General features: G+C 41.0%; 3 protein-coding genes across 4 annotated transcripts in view; 1 reads left to right on the forward strand and 2 right to left on the reverse strand.

The window, feature by feature from the left end:
* Positions 1-1,127: 1,127 nt before the first annotated feature.
* On the reverse strand, positions 1,128-7,659 carry alkbh1 (alkB homolog 1, histone H2A dioxygenase). Its single transcript, XM_064322518.1, has 6 exons — positions 7,271-7,659; positions 4,753-4,861; positions 4,186-4,348; positions 3,634-3,724; positions 2,115-2,308; positions 1,128-1,677 (listed from the first exon to the last, which is right to left on the reverse strand). Exons 1-6 carry the CDS (start codon positions 7,397-7,399, stop codon positions 1,230-1,232), a joined length of 1,134 nt encoding a protein of 377 aa, XP_064178588.1. The 5' UTR covers positions 7,400-7,659; the 3' UTR covers positions 1,128-1,229.
* Positions 7,660-8,637: 978 nt separating this feature from the next.
* snw1 (SNW domain containing 1) lies at positions 8,638-16,322 on the reverse strand. The gene is made up of 14 exons (XM_064322484.1): positions 16,181-16,322; positions 15,361-15,514; positions 14,378-14,539; positions 13,582-13,677; positions 13,187-13,293; positions 12,767-12,871; positions 12,605-12,674; positions 12,256-12,321; positions 12,024-12,140; positions 11,769-11,910; positions 11,407-11,509; positions 9,620-9,737; positions 9,362-9,525; positions 8,638-9,220 (listed from the first exon to the last, which is right to left on the reverse strand). Exons 1-14 carry the CDS (start codon positions 16,231-16,233, stop codon positions 9,028-9,030), a joined length of 1,650 nt encoding a protein of 549 aa, XP_064178554.1. The 5' UTR covers positions 16,234-16,322; the 3' UTR covers positions 8,638-9,027.
* A 61-nt stretch (positions 16,323-16,383) lies between these two features.
* Positions 16,384-20,473, forward strand: part of adck1 (aarF domain containing kinase 1) — a 137,740-nt gene continuing 133,650 nt past the window's right edge. Inside the window, exons 1-3 of one of the 2 annotated variants that reach the window (XM_064322507.1) lie at positions 16,407-16,518; positions 18,494-18,547; positions 20,081-20,220. In XM_064322507.1, coding sequence (XP_064178577.1) covers positions 20,089-20,220 — 132 coding nt within the window. In that variant the 5' untranslated portion in view covers positions 16,407-16,518; positions 18,494-18,547; positions 20,081-20,088. Of the gene's footprint in view, positions 16,519-18,493; positions 18,548-20,080; positions 20,221-20,473 lie in introns of both variants that reach the window. The other variant, XM_064322498.1, reaches the window with a different exon arrangement.

Raw genomic sequence — 20,473 nt, forward strand, 5'->3', positions numbered from 1 at the left:
AGCATTTTATGCTTTTTAAAAGTATACAGACCTTTCAAATTAAGCTAAATAGGTTTCAACATGTACTGTAAAAGAAAAAAAAAACATGCAAGGTTTTCCAGCTTTGCAGTGAAGTGGAGTGTTAGATTACTTAAGACACACTATGGTGTGAGCTAAAGGATTAAGAGAATATAAGTTTTACACACCATTTGCAGTAGTTGTAAGCGATGCATAAATTGTCAGAGGCATCGCAGTGTAACAAGAAGTATTTTTAAATGTGATGGAAAGCATTTACCTAGCAGAAAAAAAACTTGATTACTTACATTTTCTATTGCTTTCTTGGCAAAATTATAACCTTTGAAACATACTTATTGGCTTTAAATTTTCAGTGTAGTTATTCTACACAAGGTAACCTTTTATAATATTCATTGTCAAAAGGCATGTATAATTCAGTGCTTATTTCCCCTCGAAACCAAAAAAAAAAAAAAACACCAGCCGACAAAATCATATTCTGTTACTGACTATTTATGTATATGTAAAATATTAATGAGAACCACTTTCAGAATCAATGCGCAGCTGTGCACAGAATTATTAAATTACTAATTCAGATGATTCAGGTACAGTAATTATGTGATTGTTATTGACAACAGGTGGCTCCATGATGGAGAGTATTGACAACTGAGTATTGGCAGACTCAGTTAGCGCCTATAAAACTAGTCTGCTGAAAATATAGGGCCCTGGATATCAGCCCTAGATAATGCTCATACTCGAGGCATTGTTGGCAAAACCGTCGGAGGCTGAACCTGTATTTGAACCTTTGAACCTGTTATTGGACGGTTTCCCTGCCGTTATAGATCCACCGTAGGCCAGCAATGAAATGGAAATGTAACTGGGTGGAAAAATCAGAGGCTGTATATCATAACACTGAAGCCGTGGAGGAATCGATTGGAACCGAGTTTCTGCCTATTCCTCAAGAAAGCACTAAGCGGTGACCTTCGCGTCCGACCAGCGGCGGTGACAATGACATCTGATACGAGGTCTAATTCTAGGTCTGCATAGGGCATGTGTAAAAGAACAAGGAGCAAGATGTGTAGAAACAGTGCGATCATCTCCCAAAGTGAAATAAATCATTCAGTACCACACAGATGTAAAATACACTAATAACACATTTTATTTTAACCTGGGTATTTCTTAAATTAAGGAGGAGAGTAATCACCTTTATGAATACATAATGATATTTGGCATATCTGTCATGACTTAACAGAGCTGTCCGAGCCGTTTCTTCTCTTTTTGGCGTTTGAGTCCTCATCCTCCTCTGACTCCACCTCATGATAGGTCTGTGCGTTTGCAGACTCCGCCCGTCTTTGGGTCACTGAAGGAAAGGTCTGGCCTGGCCCCAGGACCTGTCTGACCGTCATGTTGATGCGGGACGTCTGGATGTACCTGGCGCACACCGCCCAGTCCCCCTCCTGCACCCTTTGGGCCAAACAGTCCGTGGGGGTGTCCTGGTCCGGCCCCTGCAGCAGGGGCGGGGGCAGGGGGGCCCCGGCCGGGGCAGCCACGATGCGAGGCACCGCATGGTACAGCAGGCGGCTGGGGCCTGACATCACCATGATGTCACCGCTGTGCATGAACATGGCCGTGCCGGGATCCTCCCTTCTGGCTCCACCCAGCAGGAAGACTGCGGACTGCCCGAAACTGTCACCAAAAACACAACAGCATCAGCATCAGCACCAGCTCGTCACAAGCTACAATGCTGCTCTGACCGCAAATTATTTTACAGGAATGTTCACACCATTTTCATCTCAGCTTTAAATCATCTGTCTGTGACCCATGTGAAATGGGTGTCACCTGATAAATCCTCCACTTCCACCCTAAGGCAAAAGCAGTGCAGTGTTCAGAAAAAAAATAAAATCCTCATGAAAGACTATCATATATATGACAAGGAAGGCAATGGCTGCAAATCCCCTAGAGGCACAAGCACACACACTCACATACGCGCATACACACACACAACACACACACACGTGCACACAACACACACACACACACACCAAAATCACTGCTGGCTTACGGCCTTGCCTTTTCTCTTCCCATACCCACATCTCAGGCGTTCCTCCAGCCCCCCCGTTTACCTGAAGGAGAGGAGGGGCCGGCTGTGGTCCAGCTCCGACTCGTCCACATGGATCCCCAGAGAGGAGTCCGAGCGGTAGTAGTTGAGGATCCCGGCCTCGGCGGTGAAGCCGGGGAACCCGCAGGCTGCAGCCACGTGATTGGACAGAGCGTGCAGGTCTGCAGGGAAGGGCGTGTGCTGCTCTGCGGAGTACGTCTGCAATGATGCAATGACACCTCTGAGGTCACAAACACATACAGTTCACCTCTGCCTTACCAGACTAGCATGTGCATCAAAATGTACAAATAACAATTATGAAGACTACAATGTGCTATTAATAATAATAATAATAATAATAATAATAATAATAATAATAATAACACCTACGTAGTGCTTTCTACAAAGGCATCTATAATCAAATACATTTGTAAAACACAGGAGGTGCAAAATAAGCACAGAGATAATAAAAGATGAATACAATCAAATGAATTGAACAGCAAAAGTTACAGTGCATGAGCAGTCTATATGCATCCCTCAGTGCAAAAATCAGCTGCAATAGAGACTGCATTCAAATGCACATACAAGAAACAAACATCTTAGTTTCTTGGCTGCATATTTATAAGTTCTCAAATTTAAAATATGCAATTACTAAAAACTGCAAAAAATAATCCCACCCTTGAAGAAACCGGTTCAAAATTGTATGGGAATCAATTTTAAAATCCAGCCTAAGAGAACGATTCACACTAATAATGAAACTCAACAATTTTATTCTTTTGTTTTCTGAATGCGTTTCCGTAGTCGCGCAGAGGCAGAAATCGGTAATCAATAAATAATCGTGCGAGCCGCCGTCCCAAACAGCTCAATTAGCCCGGAATGCCTCTGATCTCAGTTGAGCCTGCACCTCCCCTCCTCAGCCTTAAGTGGATGGGGGACCCTGCTTAAAATTCACAGATTGTTGTCAGACATTTGGCAATGTCAAACTGAGATCACAGTTAATGAATCCGGTGTGCAATTCCTGACTGATTTAATACGACAGAAGACTAAACACTTTTGTGTAATTAGCATATAAACAAGACAGGCGTCATGCCTGTACAATTAGAGATGAACTGTCTTGAAAGGAGCAAACAGCCCTCAGAAGATCCAGGACTGAGTGAATTCCCCTGGAGAAGTGAACTAGCATAAGTAGCATGAAAAACTGCTAATATATGGAATACATTGTGGAACAATTTATTTGTTAACAATTAAGTGGTGATACTTATTTTGGAGAATGAACAAAGAATAGCATTATAGTTTTATTTGACTGTAAATAAATTATGTTTAAATAAAACACTGAACCCAGAACCACACAATCCAAATAAAAGATTTTTATAAAACAATCATAAACAATGTCCAGACAGGTGTGTACTGTACACTATACATTATTCAATAATTAATTATATATTATTCAAGTTATTTAAATATATCACATCACACAACTTCTTGATAAAAAGCCAATATACTCCTTCACACAATCAGACAGTAAAGAAAACAAAAGCTACTACCTTGGTGTCCCAGTTATAGTGGTACCCCAAAGTGACCCAACGCAACTTCTCCAGCAGTGTTTTGGGTTCCCTCTTTCCTGACACTTTGCTCCTGTGGTAATGAAATAATCCTTTTTCAGGGAGGAGATAAAATGACTGATTTATTATTTTATTGAGCCTTTCTCCTATACCCTGTAGTTCTCATAATCAGTAACAATGGTAATGAAGCTTTAAAATGGCTTATCAAATGGGCGTCAACATAACTACATCTAGTTGCTTAAGACTGAACACTCCTGCTAAACAACCTCAAAAACCAAGTTATGGACAGAACTGATATTAAAAAATCTGCACACATGCATGAGGCCCATCATTAACCAAACTGTAAAATGTACTTTACATCATTTGAAAGTGGTCTAAAACATGAGTAGCCAGTAGTAAAAGTGTGACCTGAGAAGAAAACATTTTCAGAATGTCCAAGAACGTGCTGAAGCAAGTTGGCCAAAGTTATACAATCTGCTGTAGAATTAAGTGACTGAATGTACACAGGCTGCAGTGATGTAACCCGCTATTCACCTCATCAGCTGCGTGCTATCCTCCCAGATATGCCCGGTCTCTGATGCGGACATGTGCATGTCCAAATTGCACACGTTCGGTTTCTGTGGGTACACCTTCATGCACTGCTTCACCCAGTACTGCTGAGTGCCGGGCAGGAACGGGTTGGAAATGAAAATGAACCCTGTGGGGAAAGTAACCGTTAGCAGTGCAGCAACTTTCCACCTGTCGAATTACATGCAATTACATATTTATCCTAAACAAAGTAAGCTCAATGCAAGTTCATGATATGTATTATAGGAGTAAACAACAAAACTCTGTCATTACAGATATGCGCTTTAAATATAAAGTACTTAAATGCGTAGTTACACAGGAACAAGACCTCTAATGTAAAGTGTGGCCAAATTCCATGCAAAATTGCGTGTACACAGAAGAGAGTTGCATTGCATTGTCTGTGTGTTGCATTGCATGCAACACACAGACAAATCCCTACTGTAACAGTAAACTTACAACAGTGTCTCTCTTCTGGACAAACGGGCTATTTTAAATGAGCAGGACAGAAGGACCGCTCCTTCAAGTTGCACATACCTGGATAACCCTGGAGACCAAAGGCCTTCCAGTCCCGGACTGGCTGAAGTCCAGCGAGGCGAGCATCGCTCTCGCTGACCGCTGCTGGGCTCAGTTCAGTACTGAACACCTGGGCGTGAAGACAAGCTGTCAGTAATGGAACCGTTTCAAATCACCAGCCCTCAGCTCACCCCTGTGCCAGCATCCATAGTGTAGTACACTTGCTCTGGGACTATTCGGCACAGCAGCTACGCTTAAAAAAAAAACCAATTAGATTGATGCTTTAAAAACAGCGCCTTGATGAATCATTAATAATGATAATTAATGTAACCAGGCCCTTTTTAAATTGCCATATACATCTCAATACTCACACCCATATTCCCACGATAAAAAGGGTTACTTGGTAATTGTTCATAATTAATGATACCTCAACATTATTTTGTAATACACAGTCCCATGTGCAAATTAAAAATGCTGTTCTGAATCTGATTACACTCAAAGTGAATGTCACTAGAAAACAGGAAGACTACATGAATTTACTTATACACGTATTAAGAGAGTGCTGGTCATTAAAAAAAAATACCATTCTTTTTAAAATGGTAGGCTAAAACAAACATGACTATTTCCAACCAAACAGAGACACTAATAAGGTCGATAATGTGATCTTGAGTTTTTGTGCATCGGCTTAAAAAGACACTGGGTAGACATAAGTATAAAATCAAATTTGCCACTAGTCTCAATTTCTAAAAACATTTCAGAATATTTTATAAAATTATTCACAATTGCACACAGCAATGGAATATAAATGTATTGTATGCATTACCAACTTACAGAACACACAACATGTCGGAGACAGCACGACATATTCCAAAGTATATCTTTGAAAATAAACTCTTTGTTTTACATGCACAAACAATTATGCTTAAACCATCCGTGACAACAATTTCTCAAACATTAAAATCTTGATTAAATGGGAATGGCATTTATAATACTGAATCAAAACAGTACAGAGATGCCTCAGTAAATGTTTTCATGTTTTAAAAAAGAAAATTACGAAGATAATGACAAGTACAACAGAGCTCTGAATAATGCACCTCCTGAACTAAAACCAAGGTCACTTCAGTACAATGCTTCCACATACTGCACAGGAATTCCCTCATAACTAAATACAGGGAAAAGTAACAGAAACAATGTATTTGCTGCGCTTGACGTATGGTAAAGCAGTGGTAACCACCCATTCCTCGAGATCTACCGTCCTGTAGGTTCTCACTCTAATCCTAACAAAATACACCTCGCTCAACAGCCAGAGATTGTGTTGAGCTGTTCATCGGTTTTCTTTATTTAGAAAGACATATGATTTATCCAGTTAGATAATTGTGATCGCGTAATTCTATGATTTATTACATATCACAGTGCTAATATCTCTAGAAGTCCTCCAAACAGTAGATGCATTTCTTATGTTACATTGATATACAGTGTTAATGTTAACAGACTGTGTTCATGTTGGTAATTTGCATTGCCACAAAGGATTGTGCAACATGGGAGACTACACTCTCCAGTCAATTTGTTAGGTACACGCATCAAGTACAAGGTAGGACTGCCTTTTTCCTCCAGAACATTCTGAAATCTCTGCAGCATGGATTCAACAAGGTGCTGGAAACATTCCTTAGGGATTTTGGTCCATGCTGACTCAATAGCATCATGCAGTTCCTGCAGATGTTTTCCCCTCACGCTGCAAACCTCCCGTTCCACCTCATCCCAAAGGTGTTCTATAGGACAGAGATCTGGGGAATGTGCAGGCCATTGGAGTAAACTAAAGTCACTGTCATGTTCATGAAACCAGCTTGAGATGATGTGTGCTTCTGGTGCATTATCCTGCTGGATGAATCCATTTGAGAAAGTGCATTTTGACTGTGGCCATAAAGGAATGCACATGGTCAGCAACAACACTTTGTGTTATGTGGCATTCAAATGATGCTCAGTTGGTATTAAGGGGCATAATGTGTGGCAAGAAAAAACCCTCTTCAACATGTCTTAATGCTTTATATTTTGAGCTGCAGCTACATGGTTCCCTGTTTGGCAGAGCAGGCTATATTTGCGTTTACGAGCAGGTGTCAATAAAAAGTGGCTGGTGAATGTAGAAAGCCTACACTTCGAGGAAATGTACATCTAAACTTGACCCTAACTACTCTGAATTATAGTCATTATTTGCAGAAATAATATTGTCAGGTAGCTACAAGAAACCTCACACCCCAAATACAAATTAATTTCTAAATACCCTATGTAAACAACAGTTTTTTGAAAAGCACAAATACAGTCTTCACCTGGGTATAGAATTGGGCCTCAAAAACAGTATGGTTGTTGACTGATAGCACCCACCCACGACTCTATGAGCTTTCAGGACATGACAACACTCAGAGGAACGTCGCACGGCTAGCCCGAAACTAGCAGCCGAAATAGCCGTTCGTTCAACAACAAATACAGAGACTGATTTCACTTCACGAGTAGATATCAGGCTCGCTGTGTGGATACTATTCACCTTTTCATTTCTCAAACCTTTGGAGAAGTCGATCACATCGCTGAAATCAGGTGGTGGTTTTCTGCGTTTGTAAAATTTGAACAACTTCCTAAAGGCATCTTCCCCGTGCTCCACAATGGAGGCGGCCATCTTTTCCTTTTTAGCGGTGAACTTTCAACTCAAACATCATAGCGAAGACGTTATGCGAATTATAAATATTAATGATTTTAAATAAATAAGTAAATAAAAATTCACTTTTTATTTAATTCTAGATTATTCCTAACGAAAACAAAACAAAATTACGTACAAGGTATAATTCCACAAGCATTCATTCTGAATGAGCGGCTGCTGAAGAAAACCGTACAATACAGTGTATTAGCCTCTGGTATTAGCTAGGCAAAGAGAAAAATTGGTTGGAACCGGAACCGGTTGGAACTTAGTGACGTACTCAAATTAATTAAATGGGCATAGTGCTTCATCTGTGATTTGGGATCCGTCGTTCATGGTCGTGGAGTGTATACTCGGCATTGTCATTATAACGCTGCGCTGTGAAAATGTTGCGTAGATGCAGTAATTTCTATTCGTTCACCGTTTCATTCGCTTCTGGTTAATTTTGATATCGGTGATTATGCATTAAATAATCTTATCCAGCTAGTTGAAGTGTACACTGCTTGCGCAGATGATGTAACCTTACATTATAAAAAAATGGCTGCTCAAATGTGTTCCAAGTGTTTCCAAAATAACATGGAGCCGGACAAGCAGTAATAGATAACCAAGATTTCATAGCTAGAACTGACTGGTAATTTATCACTTAGAGAAATATGTATGTTTTCCGCCAATTTTCTGACGCTTTGACATTGACTGCCTGCTACCTAGTGCAAGGAGCACTGCGCTGTCTTCTTGATGTCGTGCTGACAAACTTAGTGATGGTTCCTAATAGATTAGCAAGTTATACATTTATTTTGTTGGAGAAATAAGGGAGTACTTTGGACAATTGGGCTTGGTAAAAAAAAAAAACCGCACCTTTCCTTTTGTGAGCGGCAACCTTCAAAATAAAAAAAGCTTGTTGAATTGCATATGCATTTTTTTTTTCATCGCATTCCTTCATTTTGTCAGGCCAAAGACACAGGTTTCCACAAAAGCCTCACCTGGATTAAATATTATACTGAGGAGGGTATGCGCCCCAAAAGAGGCCACAATCAAAGGAGAATGTATGCAGAAAGGTAAACGAATGAGTTATTTTAATGTTAGATAAATTGTATAGTGCTTGAGTTTTTGGAATTAATGAAGCAGAGTGCATGAAACAGCCTACAGTTTCACGTAAAAAGAAGAAAGCTAGTTTTACATCACAGACTAAGAATGGCCTGAATAAAGTAAACATTGGCACATTTTTCCACATATGCAACATTTATTGTAGTATAACTGTACAAGAGAGAAGGATAAATATTGTCTAAGTTGGTGCACATGTTTATTTCTACTCGAGAGAAATGGAGGGAACGCAAATGTGATCTTTCCCTGATTTAAAAACAGGTTTGAGACATCTGACAGGTTTATATGTTGCTGACAATGCAACACAGGTATGCGTACTTAAAACTGCATTTACATCCAGTACAATGATGGCATGTAAACACCTATTCAGCATGTGAAGCAAGATGGAAGAAAAAAAAAAAAAACTCAAGTCCACAGTGTCTATGTATCAAATCTAATTATGACGTGTTAAAAGACGGCAATTAATCAATGTGACCCTACCCCTTAAAAAATAAAAAATAGACAAAACATTATTCCTTTCTGCGCTTTTTGTCATGGTCGTAATCCTTTGAGCGTCCGCTAGTGGATGGCCTTTTGGATCCTCCGTGCTGTTTGGCCTCCTCCAAGAACTTATCCAGACCGAAAGGATCCTCCTCAAACTGCACGGGTCCGTCCCTGCGAGACCCAGGGTCAGCACCAGAGAATTCCCGGTCCGGTACAAATCTGGGGAGAAATGAATATGAAGTTGCATTACTTTTTAATTGTCAAAGAAATGTTGTTGATACAATGAATGGAAAAGGGCTAAGTTTGTAAATTATGTCCAGTTCCATACCCATGGTGTTTTGGGTTCCCTGGACGCCTTACCTGTTGCTCTGGATGAGGGTGTCCAGGTCGTCACCGTACATGTCCTTGTCTGCGTTTTTACTGGGCCTGTAGATGCTCTGGGCCATGTCTCTGCTGCCCCTCATGGGCTGGTCATACACGGTGTAGATCTCATCCTCTCCGCCAGCAAAGCCGCTGTCCATGCCCTGTGCGCGGGAGAGACGGAGCAGAGGTTAAGCACATGGCTTTAGAGCATTTCAACTCAGCAAGCGCGTTTCCATGGCAGCCCCGGCAGCGCACCTTGCTCTGGTTGAAGAGGCGCTGGTCGTACTGAGCTTCGCCGGAGGGGCGTGGATTAGGCTGACCCAGAGCGATGAGCTCGCTGATGTCTCGGTCCTGATCTCTCTGCAGCTTCGACCTTATGAGAAAAAGCACGGATGATGCGTTTGAATTCAATGTAACATAAATAAAAGTAAAAACATATGAACAATAAACAAATATAAACTGTGTTAAATGTAAGAGTTGGGCCCTATTGAGGATTTCCCACAGAAATTATGAGTGGCCATTTACTTCTGAATCACTTCAGAGTATTCCAAGACTAAAATCAGCCAAGAGTCTAAGCAATTAGTATACAAATGCAATGCTATTTGAAACAACAGAACACCAATGGTTAAAAACGAGATGGCTGTCATCTATCTTTATTATGATGCCTGTCAACAGCTATCCATGTGACATTCATGCTTCACAAACTTTATTCGAGTCATGCTGTATAGACAAAATGACCTTTACATTATTAGGTTAGGCTAACAATGAACGCAGGTCATTACATATTTAGATCTGTGCATTCTAAACATCTGTGTATCCCCCCAAACAGGCCATTTCTGAACTGATGCCCATTAACAAGCTGACCGTCTCCCCTCTACAGCGTTTATATAACAGCGCATTTCCTCTAGCAAACTCCATGGACACCGGGCTAGAGCCATAAATGCATTTTATCGGCTGAATAAATTACACACACGGCACAAACAAACAATTCAAACATGTCCCGTTCAATTTCATGCAAAGCTATTATTTACTTCTCAACACAACGGAACTCATTATGCTTCCTTCTCAGTTGCTGGCAACTTAAAATTACAACCTTTACAAGCTCAGCACGATGAATAAAATTAAACTGCCAGTCAGACTGGAGAAATGTATGACATACATATGGCCCTTTTCAATACTCCAAACAAATCACATAAAAGTGCAGAACGCTTAACATCGTCCAGGAAGACTAATTTATGAATGCAATAAAGTTTTAAAAACGGACTTAAAAAAAAGCATTTCTCAAACACCACCATTTAAATTACAGCAATACCAGGACATTTGAATGCATATTTCAATATTCCACACTATGGTCACTACTACAAATACTCTATCCTTTTTTATCCAGTAGTTGCTGAGGAGCAAATACCTAAATCGTCTTGTCATATGCACAGTCTCTGGACTTCTAAAACCAGTCCTCAATAACAAGCTTGCTTAAATTATCCACATAATACTAAGCCTACCCATCTTCCTCTGCCACAATTAGCTGTATTAATAAGATTAATTTTATGACAAAATATACCCAAAACCAATCAATTAATCAAGCTACTGCCATAATATTAGCTATGCATTATCAATACATAACATAATAGCTAAAATCTATATATATTGCCAGCAAAGCCAAATTCCTCTTCCATTCCATCTGCTGAACAAACTGAACAGAAATAACACTTTGCAATTAGTTGGCTAATGTTCAATTTTGTTTGACTGGAATTCTGAGCTGCCTACAATCAGCTTAGTTTTGCCTGGTCTCGCTCGTTTAGGCGTTTGCATAAAACACGAATCACATAACGTGTCAGAAAACAGAGTTATTTGGGTAAGCTTTTGCAAACAGCCATTTTATGTTATGTTATGTATGCGTATGAGCATGCATTTGTGTATGTGTGTGCGTGCAAACACACACGCTGCATTTAACATCTTTTGCTATACATGCAGTAACACAAATATCACAATGCATACAAACACTCTGCAGGAATGGCTCGTGTTAAAATGCATGTACGTACCTCTTATCGGGGGCGGCTCTGGAGATGTTGCGGTCGTGCTGCCTCTCTCTCCGCCTGTCATGGCGGATCTCGTCGCGTTCTCGCACCTCTGTGTCCTCAGCACCTGGGAGGAGACAGGGAAGACAGTCAGGCCAGAGACCAGCGTCAGCATGCATCCTTAACATCTGTGCACTCCCAAAAGGAAGTGGGCCTACAACTCAGTCTACGGGCTTTTAACACACTGGTACCGAGAAGCGTGTGTCTACGCGATCACATTCACAGACACAGTTGCACCGTTTCATGACTGTCCGTGTTGTACTCTTAGCATATCTTGCACGTGGCTAAGCTACGTTAGCACTGAAGCGGCGCGAGGCTCCACATGCCTTTATCCCCGTGGCCTTTGATGCCAGCTCTCCGATCTCTGGCCATCTGAGCCAGCTCTCTCAGCTTCTCCTCCTTCTTCTCCTTCTCTTTCTGCGCCATCTTCTTCTCCACCTGCGCACGCATCTCCACCGCTTCTCGAGCCTATGGGACCAGACCGGTTCAGTTTAATGTTCTCCATTAATGAATCACGCCTGTCCGCATGTCACACCTTGGCTTTGGACAAATGTGGAATTGCAAAAATGTCTGGAGCTCACCTTCCTGTCAGCGATGTAGAGGGCTTCAGCCAGCTTGGCAAAGTTTTCGTTGATGTGAACAGTTTGCAAGCCCCGTCCGTCCGCAGCTAAACGCTTGTCTAATGGAATTGTGTAACCCTAGGAAAGTGAAGGAAAACTGCTTACTTCAAAGGTTTGAATTTCTTTGAATCACCAAATTGCTTACAGTTCATTTTCTTGACTGCATTGGCCCCGAAACAGACTTCAGATTTACCTTTGCGTTTTTCCAGTTTGAAATGCACGGTGGAATCTTCCACTCCTGCTGTTCCTTCACAGTCATCTGAAAGGGCAAAATATAACATTAACATGGGCAAAAAAGGCACCATTCGGGCTGTCAATACTTAGTCGAGCTTGCCTTTGAGTCGTAAAACAAAGGGAAGATAACCTAATTATAGGTGATCTTGCCTTTATAGATCACATCGTTATATTTAAAGAGACTTTGGTTCATTAGACAGAGGATACCATGTCCTGGACTGCCTGACTGCACAGTGTTTTAACTCTTTCACAAGCCGAAGCCAGGAAACACATCCCCGAACCCACCCTCTGGTTCCACAGGACAGTACCTTTCTGCTTGGGGAATGCATCACAGGTGCAGGAGGGGAGGGAGGTCCTCGGGGAATCTTTTTGTTGATCCTGTGAAGTAAATTCACACGCTTCATTAACTTCTGTTTAAGCGGACCTTGAGTGTCCTACCGCAAGGAGAGCCGGTGTGTGGCTGTACGTACTTGAATCGGGGGGGTTCCATGGGGTCCTTCTGCATCTCCACCATGCGGATGACCCTCTGTTTGGCTCCTGAGTTAAACGCCACTCCCTGCTGTGAAGGTGTGTACCTGACAAAAAAAAAAACAACAAAAAGTTTTTCTTAAGGTTTAGATTTGATAGAAAATGTACCAAATCACTGCAGTCAGTAAAAACCGATTCTTAGAACAAACGGTACCGAAGGGATCGAACTTCAAAGCCCAGCAGGCAAAGCGGATTTATCTCTCAAAACCAGAGCTCGTTTCATTGGCAATTATACGAAAGCAATCTGCGAGGCTCGAGGGTAAATGTAGTTTGGCCGGACGGAGGCGGTTATTCGGTGGTGCCCCGCCGCCCCTTTGTTCTGCGGCGCGGCGCGGGCGCGTCGGAAGGCCGCGGCCCTTTACCTGATGTACTGCGCCGGGGCCTGCTTATCTGCGGCGCGCACCGGCATGGCGGCCGCGATCTTCTGAGAGACCTGCTTGTCCAGCGCCGAGCGGGTCTTCTCCGTCAGCTGCAGCAGAGGAATGCACACCTCACTCAGCGCTTTGATGCCACTCTACATACGATTCACTTCTACATCTTACAAATGAGTCAAAGTGAAAACCACTGATGCGCAAAACCAGTCCATTTCATTTGACATTTATTTGCTTCCATCAATCCGCTGACTCAAGAATTTACCGCAAAAGCGGGTCACACCCAGCTGTTAAATGTACTGGATAAAATTACAAACAATGGGGGGGAAGAAAAAAATCAACCAAATGTAAGCATTTCCTCTTCACAATACTCCTACACAACTCACCTCTTTGACTGCCTCCTCATCTGGCTTCTGTAGGTCTGGGTCATCTTCATTCATGACTTCCTTTGGAAGCAGATCTGTGTACTTACTGTAAATAATCTGCAGCAGAAAACAAGGGGGTAAGATACAAAGTATTAATTTAGCTTACAAACAACGTGTGTACATATTTACTCCCTTTGCATTCTTAAACACAATCACACAAAATATTGGCAATGTGGCTTTCAAAATGCAACAAAGCTTTTAATGCAGGTATGTGCTCCCCATCATTAGGGCAGGGTAAATTCAGCTTAAATTCACCCTCAGTGAGATACTCTCATTTAGATAACAGTCATCAGACTGTTTTTTAGGGGGAAGAAAAGATCCACAATTAAACTGCCTGTGTCTGGCTTGACAAAAATGACTTTTCAGTAGAAACAACCCGTTGCGACCGCCAACTCAAAACGATGGAACGTTTCCTAATGATAAGCACTGAAACATAATAAAGGCTGGCATCACTGATTAATGAACACAGCAGGATTTCGTCTGCCTGTGCTTTCTCCTGGCACATACCTTCGCAGCTCTGATTAGTGGGTGGCCATGCCACTGCATGCGATAGTCCTGCTCACAAAGCCCATGCAACTGTGTAACTGTTGCATTTCTCTCTCACTTTGCTTTCCTCTGATTACCAGAGAACTGCATTGTGCAGCCATATAAACAACATCCCAGCTGTAGTTTTAATTGTTTGTTTTCCATTTATTTCGCTTTAGCTCACGCCAAAGATTTGTCTATGCAGGAAAAACCCTGGAAACGGGAATCGCACCTTGTCTTTTCCCTGGCCTTGCCGAGCGATAGCTTCATATTTGATCTTTCCCTCTGCATCCACTTGAACTGCCAGAGCATTGGAGGTCTTCTTCTTCCTGCCCATTTCCAGGGGAAACTGGGCCACGTGGATCTCTGGGAAAGCGCCTCCATCAGCAAAGTCCTGAAGCACAGACAGACTGCGTTTATGATCTGATGTAACTGATCACACAAACGTTGTTCCCATTATTTCATTTATATACAGTGAGACCCACAAATTTTATTGTAGAAGTTGAAAAGAACAAAAACAATTCCTGAGGCTGTTTTCCAAAATAACTTTTAGAAAAAACAGTACATTCAAAGAGGGAAATCTCAATCATAGCTCATAGATGCTTGTACACTTATGACTTACAAATGGTGCTCTGCTCAAAGCAAACCTCATAACTAGTGAAAGGTGGAATGTAGCCAAATGAATATGCTCATGAAACATGAAAACAAGCTAAAAGGCAGGGTATAAAATTCAACTGAGAAATCCTTTCGATATACTTATAAATGTGCATAGCGTCCTTAATGCATTACTATAATTCTGGGCTACTCAACTCCCAGGTCCTACAGGTAAGCAGTGTCTGCAGGCATTTGCTCCAACCCTGCACTACACCGATTTCACTAAGGAGCTTACTTCCTGAACCAAGGAGGCAAATAATCTGTGAAATCAGGAGGTGTAGAGCATGGTTGGAGCAAAAACCTGCATATAATGTAGTCCGCACGACCTGGAGTAGAGTAGTGCTGCTAGGATTGTTTAATGTTTCCCAAGCCAGCCAAACAATATTTTGGTTAACAGAGCCATTTAAGTTACATATGACAGGGGGGGTCCAGAGAGTGATAGTATTCATACAATGACACGGATAGTTTCAGTGATGGATGAGCACTGGCTTTCAGTTTCAGCCCCCCACATTAATATGAATATACGCTGCCAATTTCCTTCAAATGCGTGGCTATCCATACCTCCAGGGTCCGAGGGACCCAGGATTTTCTGAAGCCATACGGAGGGGGCTCTCTGCGAGAAGACACCAGTGCTGTGGACCGGGACCTCTGAGCTCTCGCCTTCTCCTCCGATTCCAGCTGGTCCTGAGACAGCTGCGTGGGCGCGGGTAGAAAGCTGCGTATAACAAACACGATAAAACCGATTAGAGTGGTGGGTCCTCAAAAATGTTAGTTGACCGTCATCAGCACGCAGCTACGTATTCAACAAACATCTATAGTAATTTGAGCGAACACATAGGTCAAAATCGCAAACAGATCATACTAACAGACAACAGTCGTATGAGTTAACCGCATTTTTAGACGTTGGTCACAAAAGTCTTAGCTTACGGTTGCTCAAGTTTGAGATCTACTGAAACGTCTAAGATGCTACCCAGCCACTTTGTTTCAATCTTGACGTTAAACAACGTAACTGGGCAACTAGCATCAAACTACGCCATACCAGTTAGCAAACTAATAATAGCTAGTAATACAAACTGTAAATAATAAATCATATACAATATGCCACACTAGATTATCGTCAGCTAAATTCCCAAATTAAACAACTTAATTTGCCTGCCACTGGCTAGATTTTACGGCCTAGTTAACGAACTACCTAGTTAGCCGTAGCTAACATAAAGCTCGACGATTTGATAGGATTAAATAGCCAATGACTGTATTATAGCTGTAATATTGTATACATTAAGTAGTGTGTGTCGCATTGTGTATAATCTAGGAACAATGCAATAAAGTAACGTTAACAACTTTTGTTACAAAAGACAAATTTCTTTCGCATGCTACCAACCTCGCTAGCGACATCTTGCTTCCCAATACCACGACTCCTGCGTCTGACGTCATGCAGCGGTACAGCTACTTGTGGCCAGATTCCTCTTCCGTTTATGAATTTTTATAATGTTAGTTATGCAGTCTGTTCTATACGTTTTCTCCACAAAATGTGACTTTTAAAAAGCGACAAATTTTCAATTTCAGAGTACTGATAACCGAAAAAGAGAAAGAAAATAAGTGTAGCAGACGCAGTCGTAAGTGGGGGAATATCTGAATATAAACTACATTACCCGCCATGCCATTCACACCCCCGGTTAAAAAACAAAAGGGCGAGAGTTGAGAGGTCACGAGAAACCGGTGAGTAACGTTTGTGAACTTTTGAATTAAATAATTGCAGTGCTACATTTTTGCATTATGTGCTATGTAGTTATTTAGGTAACGATGTGAACAGATGAAATATCATTCTATCAATGTAACACGGAACGTACGTTAATACAAGCTAACCGGTTTGTTAGTCCTTGTTGGCTGTCCTTGTTGGCTTAACGTTACAGTTACCATTTGCTAGCAAGTTGACAGCATGTGAGGTGGTTCTACCGATGCATGTTACGAAACAGCTTGCGTAATATGAGTCTGTACAACGATGACCAACCAGTTAAAATGCACATTTAGCTAAACTTTATGAACAGGGATGTTGTTAGAGCACGAGTCTCATTCCAAATAAGATTGCCAGCTAGTGCGTAATACTTTTGCAGTGCACGAACAACGAGCCAAATTAGGTCGCTTCGGAAGTAAACAGTGGCGTGAGTTGCATTCGAGGTTGAAGGATCAGGGCACAAAATCAGTGGTGGGAAAATCTCACTACAACTGGCCACTGTTCGACTTCTACAGCTGACGACATTGGGATGAACATGAATGCCAGTCGGGGAAACTCATTGGTCACACGAGGATGTAGTAGTACAGTACTGCCAGAAAAATGTGTATTTGGGCCCATATGAAATTGAAAACCCGTACAATGCCGAATGGTTAATTGATATCTCGATAAGAGGACGTATCTTCAGTTAACCCCACCATTGATTTAGTTTAACTAGTTGTAAATGGTAAACACAGACATTTTTTTAATTAGTCGAAGTAATATGCCAATGAAATGCTCTTTGTATTTTTTATTTTATGAAAACGATGTTAAATATGGACTCAATCTTGGCAAATGTGTTTGCTTCCAGTTGGGAAGTTGTGAAATTATGTTTAGTCTATTTTCACAGAAACAACACAACACCAGATTCTGATTCCCTCATGCTTATCCCAGGGGGTGATATTAGGCTATATGCATCCCATATTATTACTGCTCAGCTGCTTTAACGGCACCATTCACAAATTCAGTACCCCTTTCAGTTTAGTGCAGTCGCTGAAATGGCATTTCTTTAACTGTAGAACCAAATTGTGTTCATTTTATTCTCCCTGGTTCATCATGCATTTTCGTGTAGCGATGATTCTTTATTGTCAATTACCTTCTTTTTCTTATTGTTTCAATGTAATGATACTGTTATTTAATATTGTGTGCCCCTGAATAGATGCTAAATATTAGTATTGGCATTAGTTCCATTTCAGTCCAGTCAGTTCCGGAAATTGTCATTCAGTTCATAATTTGAATAATCAACACAGAAAAATGTGGCCACTTTCCAATTAATTAATTGAATTTTGGTTAATTTCCTGCATTAGCTGCTGAAATGGAACTGACCCCAGCCCTAATTAGTACCCTGTGATACATCTGAACCTAATTCTCCTCAGCTACTCCTCATTCTCTGGGAAACATTTTATGAATTTCTGTCCTCAGAGATTTCATTAAAAGCTTGCAAAAGACAAAGAATAGACAGAGGATCACATCCTATAGTTCTTATGACATAAAGTGTGCAATGCTTGCCTGAACTAGTGGTTCTTATTACACAAGTCAAGTGTAAATGCAGAATATAATTTTTGCACGTGTATGCTTGTGCCAAATATGGCTAAAGAAAAAAAAAAGTTCTTTACAGATTTGACCATAGATTAAGTTTACATAAAAATGAAGTTTTTCTAATAAATTAAGCCACTCGTGACATCTCAAAACATCCATTACCTTTTCTGCAGTCACAAAAACTGAAGATAAAACTAGTGTTGAAGTGTTAACTTGCTTGATTGCTGTATCCAGGCCACATCAATTCAATAAAAATATTTCAAAACTTCCCATGGTTTTTATTCAAAAATGATTTTTTTAAAAGATATCAAAGTTATTGTGGTCTTTTGTCGGAATAAAGAAATCCAGGATGCTTATATAATTGTCCTTTATTTTTTAACAAAGTTTGGGACACCCTGTAAGCTGATGTTGAGGGCAGTCTCTACCCCACATTTAAGGGTGAGTGTACTGTTGAGAATGCTGGTACTTGTCCATCCATCTGCCCATCCATTATCTATATCCGTTTGTCAAATTCAGGGTCATGGGGGCGCAAGACAGGAACAAACCCTGGACAGGACCGCAGTCCATGCATGCACACACTCACACCTACGGCCAATTTAGCATCTCCAGCTCATTTAATGAGCATGTCTTTGGACTGTGAGAGTATCCGGAGAAAACCCGCAAATACAGGAAGAACATTTAAACTCCACACAAAGAGGACTCTGTAGTGGCCAATTCATGTGGGGAAAATGATTCCTCATACTCCCAGAGTCGTCCTAGAATATGCCCGTGCAGTCAGGGAAGAAAAAATCCATTGATGGGATAACCTGGTCATTCAGTACATTCAGGTGCTCAGCTGACTTCATTTTATTGCTGCGTAATGTTGCTGAGCCTAGACCTGACCAATTGAAGCAGCCCCAGATCATAACACTGCCTCCAGAGGCTTGTACAGTGGGCACTGTCCAAAAAAATCCAAACAGCGTTTTTTTTTTTGGCCAGGCAGTGTATAACTTGTGTACTCTCTGCATTACATTGGCTCCCTGTGTCCTCTAGAATTGATTGTAAGGTTCCTTTATTGATCTACCAAGCTCTAAATGGTTTATCACCTACTTACATATGTGACTGTCATTTTACACCCCTTTCTGTCCCCTAAGATCCTCCTCTGAGAAATGACTAAATGTGCCTAAAGTTAAACATAAAACTACAGGAGAAGCTGCCTTCTGCTTTTATGGGGCAAAATTATGGAACACATTTCCCAAGGATCTGAGAGGCTGATACAGTGGGCAGTTTCAAGAGGCAAATAAAACATATTTTTACTGTAGCTTTGAAGTAAAATTGTCAAAAAAATGTATTTGCTATTTTTATTCATTTGATGTTTTTATTTTATTTCTATTTTTAAGATCTAATTAGTATCTTATCCTTGTTTTCTAGCCAATTAACATGCATTTTATTTGTTATCTATTTTACCTCCCTTCCACACATGTTGCTTCTACCTTCTTATAATTTATTTTATATATACATCGATTATTATATTATTTATGTTCTTATGTCATTCATATATGCTTTTAGTCTTTGCCTGTAAAACACTGAGCTGCTTTGTGTATGAAAGGTGCTATACAAATAAAGTTTATTATTATTATTATTATTATTATTATTATTAGTTGTGAAAATTCATTAAAAAGCATAAAATACTTATATTATACTTATGTCCACTTTTTACTTTTTATTTTAAGATAAAACATTTGGTGAGCTGTTTTAGTCTGATATTGCAAATTGTTTGTCATAGTTGGCATATCAATCGCAGCATCTAATACATTATACTGAATAGACTTTATCTGTCTTAAGTGAGACCGTTGATCACTGTTTAGTGTTGAATTTTAGTTGAATATCTAACCTGCTGTGCTTTTGGTGCTGAATTTCTATGAGGTCTTTCAGTGACTTGCTGGTGCATGTTTAAAGAAACTTCAGAGCAGCGCTCTTTATGATTTGCAGGGCCTCCCATGGCTGGACGGCTGTTGAAAGTGTCCTCTTTAGCCACCGCAGTGTTTGCCTCCTCCGGATTCTATCTGTACAGCAAGCATGTGGATCCCAGTGACATCAGCCTCATTAGGTTTGGAAGAGCTGCAGCTACGGTAAGGCAGCACCATGCATGTGGGTATGTGTGTGACTTGGTGTACAATATATGTGTGTGTGTGTGTGTGTTTGAGTATGGTAAGATAGCACTGTGCATGTGGGTATGTGTATGACTTGGTGCATTGTATGTGTGTGTGTGCAAGCGTGTGTGTGTGCGTGTGTGGTTTGTGTATGATAAGGTAGCACTGTGCCTGTGATATTACTGGATACTCTTTGATCGGTCCATCCTTGAAGTCTTTCCCTGACCCTCCC

This window comes from Anguilla rostrata, chromosome 1, assembly GCF_018555375.3.
Source record: "Anguilla rostrata isolate EN2019 chromosome 1, ASM1855537v3, whole genome shotgun sequence".
In the NCBI taxonomy this organism is placed as follows: domain Eukaryota; kingdom Metazoa; phylum Chordata; class Actinopteri; order Anguilliformes; family Anguillidae; genus Anguilla; species Anguilla rostrata.

Bases quoted from the DNA above. Each gene is read 5' to 3' on its own strand.
- alkbh1 (XM_064322518.1), bottom strand. From the start codon at position 7,399: ATGGCCGCCTCCATTGTGGAGCACGGGGAAGATGCCTTTAGGAAGTTG. The intron at 4,862-7,270 runs GTGAATAGTATC...CTTCACGCCCAG, and splicing joins AAGGTTTGAGAAATGAAAAG to GTGTTCAGTACTGAACTGAG. The intron at 3,725-4,185 runs GTGAATAGCGGG...TCATTACCACAG, and splicing joins GATAGCACGCAGCTGATGAG to GAGCAAAGTGTCAGGAAAGA.
- snw1 (XM_064322484.1), bottom strand. From the start codon at position 16,233: ATGACGTCAGACGCAGGAGTCGTGGTATTGGGAAGCAAGATGTCGCTA. The intron at 9,738-11,406 runs GTACGTACATGC...TTTTCTCATAAG, and splicing joins AGAGCCGCCCCCGATAAGAG to GTCGAAGCTGCAGAGAGATC. The intron at 9,221-9,361 runs GTAAGGCGTCCA...ATTTCTCCCCAG, and splicing joins ACCCTCATCCAGAGCAACAG to ATTTGTACCGGACCGGGAAT.